A 12759-nucleotide genomic window follows, 5' to 3' on the forward strand; every position below is an offset into this window, starting at 1 on the left:
CCCACCAGACTCAGGAACAGCTTCTATCCCACTCTTATCAGACTTTGAATGGACCTCATACGCGAAAAGATGAACTCTTGATCTCCCAATCTACCTCGTCGTGGTCCTTGCACGTTACTTGTCTACCTGCACTGCACTTCTCTGTAGCCGCAACACCACATTCTGTATCCTGTTTTCTTTTTACCACCTCTTATGTATGGCCTGATCTGTCTGGATGGCACGCAAACAAAAGCTTTTCATTGTATCTCGGTACATGTGACAATAATAAACCAATTACCAATAACACAGTTCAACAGCTCCTTACCCTTCTCTCTAAGGACAACAGTCTTTAGCTGTTGAGTTTGAGTCATCTAACTGGGCGGCAGGATGGACACAAGGGGCTAACTGCCCTCCTCTTCCCCTATTGCCATCAATAGTCAATTATGCCCAGGATTCCTCTTATTCTGGGTCTCCTTGGGTGAAGGGCACTGTGGGTACACCCACACCTCAGGAACTGCAGCGGTTCGAGAAGGCAGCTCACCACCACCTTCTCAAGGGCAACTTGGGAATGGGTGATTAAATGCTGGCTCAGCCTGTGAAGACCACATCCCTTGAACGAGTAATAAAAAAAGAGCTTGAACCTGGAAGTTGTGGTTCAGGTTCTCTTACACTGGAATCATCAAGTATTACAGCACTGATTGAGTCCATGCTCAAGGTTCCTGAGCCAGCACTTCTGAATAATTCTTCAATTAGTCACCCTCTGCCCAATCTTCCCTCTTTGCCCTGTAAACATTCCCTTTTTTCTGTATATTTATTCAATTCCCACTTGAGAATTATACCTTTAAAAACTCTCATCTCTCTCTCTCTGGTTACTTACTGCAACACTGCAGGAGGTTATTTGACCCTTCAACTGCCAGCAGAGCATCCCATCAGTCCGATTTCCCCCTCTCCTTATTCCCTCAGTGACCTATTAACCTACTTGCTCATCTTTGGGATGTGGGAGGAAACCGGAGCACCTGGGGGAAACCCACGGGTTCACAGGGAGAACATGCAAACTCCACATAGACAGCACCGGAGGTCGGGATTGAACTCAGGTCCACAGAGCTGTGAGAGCAGCAATGCCATACCACTTGTTTTGCTCATGGTCTTAACTCCATTGCGTTGAACTGTTCTGGACTGCCATTGTGTCATGGTGTTTAAGAAGTCCTGTCTGTATCATGGATTAATCATTCATTACTCAATGACATTTTTCCCATTGAGTTCTACCCCTCTCTCCTTCTCCTCCAGTGCATAAGACCATTAGACCATAAGATATAGGAGCAGAATTAGGCCATTTGGCCCATTGAATCTGGTCATTCAATCATGGCTGATTTTTTCCTCAACCCCATTCTCCCATTGACCCTTAACCCCCTTACCAATCAAGAACCTATTAATTTCTGCTTTTAATACACCGTCCACAGCCCTCCATGGCAACGAATTCCACAGATTCACCACCCTCTGGCTGAAGAAATTCCTCCTCATCTCAGGTCTAAAGGGACATCCTTTTATTTTGAGGCTGTGCCCTCGGGTCCTAGACTCTCCCACTGATGGAAACATCCTCTCCACGTCCACTCTATCCAGGCCTTTCAGTATCCAGTAGGTTTCAATGAGATTCCCCCTTGTCCATCTGAAGTCCATCAAGTAGAGGCCCAGAGACATCAAACGCTTCTTGTACGTTAAGCAGTCCTTCAAATGCCCAAAGCCATGGCACTTTCTGAAGGTTGCTGAGTTGCTAACGAGCTTGTATTCAAACAGTCCTCGGTGGGACGGTCTGCTGTCATTACAGCAGCAGCTTTTAACATTCGACCTTGACATGGAGATAGGAATTAGGAGCGGGAGTAGGCCACTCAGCCCCTTCAACCCTGCTTTGCCATTCAATGGGATCATGGCTGATCAGATCATCACCTTGACTCCACACTCCCATCTCCCGCAGTAACCCGTCGTCCTTTTATCGGGATTCTGTCTGCCTTTGCCTCTGCTTCCGTCGGTCTTTGGGGGAGAGAATTCCAAAGACACACAACCCTCCAAGAGAAAAACAATCACCTTATCTCTGTCTGAAATGGGTGAGCGGTTATTTTTAAATAGTGACCCTCGTCACTGTTCACTCTGTTCGCTGTTCACCGTTCACTGTGCCCACTGTTTACTGTTCACTGTGCCCACTGTTCACTCTGCCCACTGTTCACTGTGCCCACTGTTCACTGTTCACTCTGTTCACTGTGCTCACTGTTCACTGTTCACTTTGTTCACTGTTCACTGTTTTTTTTTAAATTTTGAAAATTCCTTTATTACAAAACACAATCTACAATACTACAAAACTACAATAAACAGAGACAATAACAGTGACTAAACACAGTCACTAACACATCTAAACTAAATTAAAATATCCCCATCCTCACCAAGGATGGCACTTATCCCGCGCAGTGCCCAACGGTCCCGGAACGCCTCCATGGTACCCGTGAACACTGCATATTCCCTCTGCACAGCTACCCGGGCATGAACATAACCTCGAAATATCTCGAGGCAGTCCGCCTGGGCAGCACCTTCCGCTACCCGCTTCCAGGACCCACGGATATCCATTTTAGCTAGCCCCAGGAGCAAGTTCACCAAGATATCCTCAGCCCTCCTTGCCCCCCTCCTTACTGGATGGCCATACTGCCTACTGTTCACTGTTCACTTCACTGAGCCCACTGTTCACTGTTCACACTGCCCACTGTTCACTCCTGTTCACTGACACAGCTGGGCAAAGCCAGAATCTCGCTGCCTTCACATTTCTCTTTATTTCCAGTCTCTCTTTGTGTTTAAATAATCGAGTTGTTAGAAACATAGAAACATAGAAAACCTACAGCACAATTCAGGCCCTTCGGCCCACAAAGCTGTGCCGAACATGTCCCTACCCTAGAAATTACTAGGTTTACCCATAGCCCTCTATTTTACTCAGCTCCATGTACTGATCTAACAGTCTCTTGAAAGACCCTATCGTATCCGCCTCCACCACCGTTGCCGGCAGCCCATTCCACACACTCACCACTCTCTGAGTAAAAAACTTACCTCTGACATCTCCTCTATACCTACTGCCCAGCGCCTTAAACCTGTGTTCTCTTGTGGCCACCATTTCAGCCCTGGGGAAAAGCCTCTGACTATCCACACGATCAATGCCTCTCATCATCTTATACACCTCTATCAGGTCACCCCTCATCCTCCGTCGCTCCAAGGAGAAAAGGCCGAGTTCCATCAACCTGCTTTCATAAGGCATGCTCCCCAATCCAGGCAGTATCCTTGTAAATCTCCTCTGCACCCTCTCTATGGCTTCCACATCCTTCCTGTAGTGAGGCGACCAGAACTGAGCACAATACTCCAAGTGGGGTCTGACCAGGGACCTATATAGCTGTAACAATACCTCACGGCTCCTAAATTCAATTCCCCGATTGATGAAGGACAAACACCATATGCCTTCTTAATCACAGGGTCAACCTGCGCAGCCGCTTTGAGCGTCCTATGGACTTGGACCCCAAGATCCTTCTGATCCTCCACACTGCCAAGAGTCCTACCATTAATGCTATATTCTTCCATTATATTTGACCTACCAAAATGAACCACTTCACACTTGTCTGGGTTGAACTGCATCTGCCACTTCTCAGCCCAACTTTGCATCCTATGTCCCGCTGTAACCTCTGACAGCCCTCTATACTATCCACAACACCTCCAACCTTTCTGTCATCAGCAAACTTACTAACCCATCCCTCCACTTCCTCATCCAAGTCATTTATAAAAATCACACATAGTAAGGGTCCCATTACAGATCCCTGAGTTACACCACTGGTCACCGACCTCCATGCAGAATACGACCCTTCAACAACCACTCTTTGCCTTCTGTGGGCCAGCCAGTTCTGGATCCACATCGCAATGTCCCCTTGGATCCCATGCCTCCTTACTTTCTCAATAAGACTTGCATGGGGTACCTTATCAAGTGCCTTGCTGAAATCCATATACAATACATCTACTGCTCTCCCTTCATCGATGTGTTTAGTCACATCCTCAAAAAATTCAATCAGGCTCGTAAGGCAGGACCTGCCCTTGACAAAGCCATGCTGACTATTCCTAATCAGATTATGCTTCTCCAAATGTTCATAAATCCTGCCTCTCAGGAACTTCTCCATCAGCTTACCAACCACTGAGGTAAGACTCACTGGTCTATAATATCCTGGGCCATCTCTACTCCCTTCCTTAAATAAGGGAACAACATCCGCAACCCTCCAATATTCTGGAACCTCTCCCGTCTCCATCAATGATGTAAAGATCATCGTCAGAGGCTCCGCAATCTCTTCCCTCACCTCCCACAGCAGCCTGGGGTACATCTCATCTGGTCCTGGCGACTTATCCAACTTGATGCTTTCCAAAAGTTTCAGCACCTCCTCTTTCCTAATATCTACATGCTCAAGTTTTTCAGCCTACTGCAAGTCCTCACTACAATCCCCCAGATCTTTTACTGTAGTGAATACTGATGTAAAATATTCATTAAGTACCTCCTCTACTTCTTCCGGATCCATACACACTTTCCCACTGCTGCATTTGATAGGCCCTATTCTCTCACTTCTTATCCTCTTGCTCTTCACATACTTGTAGAATGCCTTGGGGTTTTCCTGAATCCTGCCCGCCAAGGTCTTCTCATGTCCCCTCCTGGCTCTCCTAATTTCCTTCTTAAGCTCCTTCCTGTTAGCCTTATACTCTTCCAGATCTCTAACATTACCTAGCTCTCTGTGTCTTTTGTATGCTTTTCTTTTCCTTTTGACTAGATTTATTATAGCCTTCGTACACCACGGTTCCTGTATCCTCTTGTGACTCCCCTGTCTCATTGGAACATGCCTATGCAGAACTCCACACAAATATCCCCTGAATATTTGCCACATATCTTCTGTACTTTTCCCTGAGAACATCTGTTCCCAATTTAATCTTCCAACTTCCTGCCTGAGAGCCTCATAATTCCCTTTACTCCAAGTAAACGCCTTTCTAGTCTGTCTGTTCCAGTGCTATCGTAAAGAAGATAGAATTGTGATCACTATCTCCAAAATGCTCTCCTACTGAGAGCTCTGACACCTGACCAGGTTCATTTCCCAATATCAAATCAAGCACAGCCTCTCCTCTTGTAGGCCTATCTACATATTGTGTCAAGAATCCTTCCTGAACACACTTAACAAACTCCACCCCATCTAAACCCCTCACTGTCTGGAGATGCCAGTCAATGTTTGGGAAATTAAAATCCCCCATCAAAACAACTCTGTTATTCTCACACCTTTCTAGGATCTGCTTCCCTATCTGCTCCTCAATATCCCTGTTACTATTGGGCGGCCTATAAAAAACACCCAGTAAAGTTATTGACTCTTTCCTGTTCCTAACCTCCACCCACAGAGGCTCCGTAGATAGTCCCTCCATGTTGTTTACTTAAAGTCAAAAAATATTTAATATGGTGAAAAGTTTGACTTGCTGCCAGGGAGTTACATTAAAGAGTACAGAATGTTTATACAGTGTATATCCAGCCAAGCCCTGTGCTGTAGGAACACAGTACCTGGGCAACTCCTAAATCCTTGTGTCTCAGTCCCAAACTCTGCCCTGGATTCCCATAGGTTGTGGTTTAATTTTTCACACATAATGGCTGTCAGCTCCATACTGCTCACTAGCTGGAGTCTTTTTTCCCAGGGTGGAAATGACAGATGCTAGAGGGCACAGGTTTAAGGTGAGAGGTGGGAGATCTAAAGGAGATGTGCAGGGCAAGTTTTTTACACAGAGAGTGGTGGGTGCCTGGAACGGGCTGCCGGGGGAGGTGGTAGAGGCAGATACAATAGTGGTGTTTAAGAAGCATTTAGACAGAGACACGAACAGGTAGGAAATGGAGGAATATGGAGCATATGGGGCAGGCAAGTGAGATTAGTTAGAGTGGCATCATGGTCAGCACAGACAAGGTGGGCCGAAGGGCCTCTTCCTGTACTGATCCATGTCTGTGTTCTAAAGCAGATATGGAGGTAACTTGCCATCAAAACATCCTTTATTGAAGGCAATCAACTCTCCACCAAAGTAGTGGCTGATACAACAATATATCAAAAGTCATACAACATGGTATGTTTAATTCATTTACACACCAAAATACACTTTCTGGAATCGTGATTATGCAGATTTTATTTGTAACCTCCTCGAAGAAGTTGAGGGAGTTTATCGAGCATTACCTTCTGCGTGCTTCATGTTATTTATTAATCTGTACAAGTCCTATTCGCTTTTAAAAGAGTTCTTATTCCTTTGCCTGACACTACATTGGGGTAGATTGTCTCGGCCAGATTTGACTACAGACTGTGTATTCTGAACAGGCTTTCTGATGGCCACTGAGTGTTTTGTATTGCAACAGCTGTCCCACAGGAAGGGCATCTGGGAGGAATTAATATTCAAGAATTCTACCAGCACCTTCCCCCCTCTCTACAGCCCCTGATTCCTGTCTGTTTAATATTTCACTGCCCTCCAACTCTGGCCATTGACAAGGGGCTCTTGTGAGATATCTTTGGGGATTTGAACACCCATTGTACATATGAGTGAATGCACACAGTCTTCTTCCCAGTGTTGGGGAATCAAGAACTAGAGGGCACGGGTTTATGGTGAGAGTGGAGAGATTTAATAGGAACTGAGGGGCAACTCTTTCACCTAGAAGGTGGTGGGTATGTGGAACAAGCTGCCAGAGGTAGTGGTTGAGGTAAGTACATTAACATTTAAAAGACACATGGACAGGTACATGGATAGGAAAGGTTTAGAGGGATACGGGCCAAACGCAGGCAAGTGGGACTAGCTTAGATGGGCATCTTGATCAGCATGGACTGGTTGGGCCGAAGGACCTGTTTCCATGCTGTATGACTCTATGACTCTGTATTGCCTGTGCATATGTTTGCATGTTTCTGCGTACAAGTTTGCACACGTATTTTAGAACCATGTAAATTTTTGCATCTTTTTTTCAGAATTTTTCTAAATGACTTAGATGACGTGAAATGTGTTGTTCTGCGGCAGCAGTACAGTGCAAAGACATAAAATTACTATAAATTACAAAATAAATAGTGCAAATGAAAGGAATAACGAGGTAGTGTTCATGGGTTCATGGACCGTTCAGAAGAAGCTGTTCCTAAATCGTTGAGTGTGGGTCTTCAGGCTCCTGTACCTCCTCCCTGATGGTAATAATGAGAAGAGGGCATGTCCCGGATGGTGAAAGTCCTTAGTGATGGATGCCACCTTCTTGAGGCACCACCTCATGAAGATGCCCTCGATGGTGGGGAGGGTTGTGCCCGTGATGGAGCTGGCTGCGTCTACAACCCTCTGCAGCCTCTTGCGATCCTGCACATTGGAGCCTTCGTACCAGGCAGTGATGCAACCAGTCAGAAGGCTCTCCACCGTACACCTATAGAAATTTGCAAGAGTCTGGTGACATACTGAATCTCCTCAAACTCCTAGCGAAGAGCTGCTGGCATGCCTTCTTCATGATTGCATCAAAGTGTTGGGGCCAAGAATAGATCCCCAAAGATGTTGACGCCCAGGAACTTGAAGCTGCAATTCCGGCCGCTGTCTGTAAGGAGTTTGTACGTTCTCCCCGTGTCTGCATGGGTTTCCTCCGGGTGCTCCGGTTTCCTCCCACATTCCAAAGACGTACGGGTTAGGAAGTTGTGGGCATGCCATGTTGGCGCCGGAAGCGTGGCGACACTTGAGGGTTGCCCCCAGAACACTCCACGCAAAAGGATGCATTTCACTGTGTGTTTTGATGTACATGTGACTAATAAGGAAATCTTATATATTTGATGGTGTAAGTTTGCACATGTTCTTATACATGCTAGAACACTAATTTTTGGGTGATTTTTAACATTTATCTATCTACTTTTTGCATCATTTATGATGAGATCCGTTTGAATGTAAAGTTTGCACATGCAGGGGTTTGCTCTAAGTGTGTGTTCTTGCGTGGGGAGGTACCTCGTCTCCCAGCGGGCAGCACAGAACGAGTTAATCGGGCGGAGCCACTGACGGTAGAAACTTCCGCAACTTTTCGGCAGCTGCCGGGGAGTCGGCGAGTGCAATGGTTGTTGGCTGTCGGTAGGTCGGTCAGTGTGGAGAGGAGCCTCCCGGCTGCCGAGATGACCAACTCTTCGCCCGGCTGGGACTGCAGGAGCGGCAGGCAGCAGGGCGGTGACAACCTGGCCGAACTCGAGTGAGTGCAGACGTTTCAGCCCGGACCTCCAACGTTAAACTCCGCTTCTCTTCCCACAGATGCGGTTTGACCTGCTGACTATTTGCAGCATTTTCTCGTTTTTTAAAAAAAAATTCCAGCATTTGCAGTTTTATCTTGACTTGCACAAAATGTATTTAATGCCCAGGTTTCAGGTCGAAGACTTGAGAGGAAAGTTACAGAGGCTCCAGCGTGTTTATCTCAGGTTTCTGACTTCTGCGGTATTTTATTCTTGGGCTCTTGCCTGTTCATTTGGGCTAATTAAATAGTTATCAGAGTCTTAAAGACTGGGGAGAGAGGAGTGCCAACTCGGAGAATATTTGTAAAGGAGCCCCTGGTGAGTCATCTCTTTCTCACTGTTTTAGACTGCTGCAGTTATCCGACTGTTTGATTAATGTTTGATCTTTCCCAGCAGGGGGAAAAGATTAGAAATCAGTGATTTATTAATCTTAGGTGGATTGGCTTTAATTCCAGAAATATTATGCAGCATCTGTGTAGAGAAATAGAGGCATTGCTTCAGGTTGAGAACACTGCCAGTGTGTTTATTTCAGATTTCTGACATATGTGGTATTTTGGTTTTGCCTGTTAATTGGCCTCCCAAAATGGTGGGCTGTAGCTGCAGTCCTGTTGATGGTTTTCTGCAACCAGTCTGATCACTGGTTAAAATTGTCCCAAGTGAACCTTGGAAGTAACGCAGTGTCTCAGTTCCCCCTGCAAGATATCACATGCTCCTTCTGCTGTACACAAATCAAAGTCTGTTCTTAAATCATACTTGCTGTGTTTAAAACGTTTCTGACCACTTCGATGTGTTTAATTTGCTCGGTTCCAATGGGAAATGTGACCGCTAGGGTCACATTGTTCATTTATCTACCTCTTACTTTGATAAGATCTTTATTAGTCACATGTACATCAAAACACACAGTGAAATGCACCTTTTTGCATAGAGTTCTGTGGGCAGCCCGCAAGTGTCGCCATGTTTCCGGCGCCAACATAGCATGCCCACAACTTCCTAACCCGTACGTCTTTGGAATGTGGGAGGAAACCAGAGCACCTGGAGGAAACCCACGCAGACTCGGGGAGAACGTACAAACTCCTTACAGGCAGCGGCCGGAATTGAACCCGGGTCGCTGGCGCTGTAAAGCGTTACGCTAACCGCTACACTACCGTGCCTCCAGATCTGTCACTTGATTTCCATGCAATTCCAGAATATGCCAACCTCTGTCACTAATCTACTCAAATGGTGTCCATAGTCATCCCAAAATGCTTTGAATGAAAGAGTATCCTAAACAAATGATTCCCTGTTCAGAGCCTTGTGACTACGTGGTTGTAGATTGTCTTGACAAGCACCTGGCTTGAAATGTTTCACCCATTTAGGAATCTAGGCCTAACTGCCCATCATTACATGGTCCCCCATTCCCCAGGATTATCCCAGTCAAATGAATTTTCATCACATTTCGGCCAAGACAAAATCTATATTTTTTTTCATAAGATTGGTGAAATGGCAACGACAATTGCAGGTGCACTCTCTCCACAGCCTTTTATAAGTGCCGTAAGTCTTTGCTTCAGTACTCTAATCTCCTTGCTGTAAAGGTTTATGTGTGCCTCTCTAATTGACAATTGAACCTACAGTTTAACTTACAGGGAATTGTTTGGGAGGAAGGACACCCCAACTCTCTCAGGGTGCTTTTTACCAGTCTCCTGTTTTGAAAAAATATTCTTCTTTTCCGTCGTACAAAAGAAAAGGATAACGTTGGTCCTCGTGTTCTAAGTGACAGCTCTTCCCCTTTACGTAGCCTGTGTGTCTCTGCCCCCACCTCAGCTTGCGTTTCAACCCAGCTTTGTACAGTTGTCACACACTGAAACGTCACACTCTGTCTTTCTATCAGACTCGTTGATACAGAGTGTGACTTGTTGAGTCTAGATGGCATCTTTGGGAGCCTGAGGGCACGTACCACCAGGCTCAAGGACAGCTTCTATCCCATTGTGATAAGACTATTGAACGGTTCCCTTATACGATGAGATGGACTCTTGACTTCACGATCTACCTTGTTGTGACTTTGCACCTTATTGTCTACTTGCAGTGCACTTCCCTGTAGCTGTGACACTTTGCTCTGTACTGTTACTGTTTTTACCTGTACTACCTCAATGCACTCTGTACTAACACAATGCAACTGTGCTGTGTAATGAATTGATCTGTATGATCGGTATGCAAGACAAGTTTTTCCACTGTACCTCGGTACAAGTGACAATAATATACCAATACTCCAGTTACACCAGAACACAAGAAAATAGGAGCGGGAGTAGTCCACTCGGCCCCTCAAGTCTGTCCCACCATTCAATATGATCTTGGCTGATCTATACTAACCTCAACTCCTCTTCAGTGCCAGATCCTCAAACCCCTCAGTTTTCCGATCTTTCAAAAATTATCTACCCCCTGCATTAAATACTTCTCTGATCTAGTCTCCACCCTCTGGGGCAGAGAATTCCAGAGACTTGCCACCGCTGTGAAATTAAATTATTTAATGAGCGGCCCCTTATTTTCGAACTGTCCCATCAGTGAAAACACCTCAGTATCTTCTCTGTCAAGCTCTCTCAGGATCTTGTGCATCTCAGTAAGGTCTCCCTTCATTCTTCTAAACTCCAAAGAATACAGAGCCAAACTGTTTAAGTTCTCTTGATAGGTTGCATCTTGCCAAACTGAAAATGACCCATTGGGCTCGATCGCATCCAATCCCACCTCAGTCCATGGCTGTTCCACCCCACTGCCCTTCTGTGAGTGGAAACTAGGTCTCGGGTGTGGGTCCTGAGACCTGTTCCCAGCCCCGTCCTTCACAACTTGCTGCTCTCAAAGATATTTTTTCACTATTTTTAAATGTTTGATGTTCTGTCATATTTAAATGGATATTTTTTTTCAATGCACTTAAATACATTAAACCTGTAACTTAAAAACATCAGTACAAGTGAAATAAAAATCAACTTCTCCCCATTAAATGCAGTGAGATTTGGTGGACCTTTGTGCTTGAAATGTGAAGAGTTGATATACAGGTACAGGTCGGAGTTAGGAAGGCTATGGGAAGGTCGTCCTTCATTGCAAAGTAGGAAAGTTTTGATGCAGCTTTCTACAGGACACTGGTGAGACCGTTCCTGGAGTACAGTTTTGGGCTCCATGTTTGAGGAAGTTTGTGATTGAATTGAGGCAGTGGAGAGAAGGTTCATTAAATTGGTTCCTGTGATGGAGAGGTTGGACAGAATGGATTTCAGAAGAATGAGAGGTGGTCTTTTTTGAAATGTAAGATTTTTAGGGGGGTTGACAGGGTGTGTGCTCAGAAGATGCATCCTTTAGTGAAGGTATTCAGAACCAGAGGGCATGGTTTCAGACTCCCAAGGGATCCCTCATTTAAGACTGAGATGAGAAGGGATCTCTTCTCTGAGGATTGTAAATCTTTGGAACCCTCTAACCCAGAGAGCTGTGGAAGTGGAGTCACTGAATAGGAGACAGATGTTGATAAATGTTTGTACTACGAAGGAGTCAACAGATGTTGGAGAGAAGTGTGGCAAGGTGGAATTGAGGCTAAGATTGGATCAGCCATGATCGTATGGAATGGTAGGGTAGGCTTGAGGGGCTGATTGGCCTCCTCCTGGTCCTACTACTTGCGTCCTGTGTTCAGTTGTCCTTCACCCTTCCCTGGTCTGAATGGCAGTTTTGGGCCTCATAGCTAAGGAAGGATGTGCTGGCATTGGAGAGGGTCCAGACAAGGTTTATGAGAATGATCCTGGGGGTGAAAGGGTTAATGTATGCAGAGCGTTTGATGGCTCTGGGCCTGTACTCGCTGTGGAGTTTAGAAGGATGAGGGGGGATCTCACTGAAACCTACCAAATATTGAAAGGCCTGGATAGAGTGGATGTGGAGAGGATGTTTCCAGTAGTGGGAGAGTCTAGGATCAGAGGGCACAGCCTCAGAATAGAAGGACGTCCCTTTAGAACAGAGATGAGGAGGAATTTCTTCAGCCAGAGTGTGGTGAATCTGTAGAAGTCGTTGCCACAGAGGGCTGTGGAGGCCAAGTCATTGGGTGTATTTAAAGCAGAGGTTGATAGGTTCTTGATTAGTAAGGACATCAAAGGTTCTAGGGAGAAGGCAGGAGAATGGGGTTGGGAGGGAAAAATAAATCAGCCATGATCCAATGGCAGAGCAGACTCGATGGGCCGAATGGCCTAATTCTCCTCCTATGTCTTATGGTCTTATGGCAGTCTAGCAGCAGAGATCGAAGTAAGATGTGCCTAAATCCGACCTCCAGCTCCTTCCCACTTTCTGCACTGTAGAAGACCCGGTGATCACTGGGGGTTGGCTGCTGGGCCCATCAGGCATGTTGTTACTAGTTTCTCTCTAATATCAAATCCTGAATCCACGTTGTATTGTTCCCAAATTCCAGGAGTCTTTGTAGTGTCATGTTGCATGGAAACTTGCCCTTCGGCCCAACTCATCCATACTGACCAAAGTG

General features: G+C 45.8%; 1 protein-coding gene across 1 annotated transcript in view; it reads left to right on the forward strand.

Annotated features, from left to right (window-relative positions):
• Positions 1–8075: 8075 nt before the first annotated feature.
• Positions 8076–12759, forward strand: part of dapp1 (dual adaptor of phosphotyrosine and 3-phosphoinositides) — a 63775-nt gene continuing 59091 nt past the window's right edge. Inside the window, exon 1 of the mRNA XM_052010287.1 lies at positions 8076–8242. Coding sequence (XP_051866247.1) covers positions 8169–8242 — 74 coding nt within the window. The 5' untranslated portion in view covers positions 8076–8168. The remainder of the gene's footprint in view (positions 8243–12759) is intronic.

The sequence above is a fragment of the Pristis pectinata genome, chromosome 2 (genome assembly GCF_009764475.1).
Source record: "Pristis pectinata isolate sPriPec2 chromosome 2, sPriPec2.1.pri, whole genome shotgun sequence".
Classification (NCBI taxonomy): Eukaryota; Metazoa; Chordata; class Chondrichthyes; order Rhinopristiformes; family Pristidae; genus Pristis; species Pristis pectinata.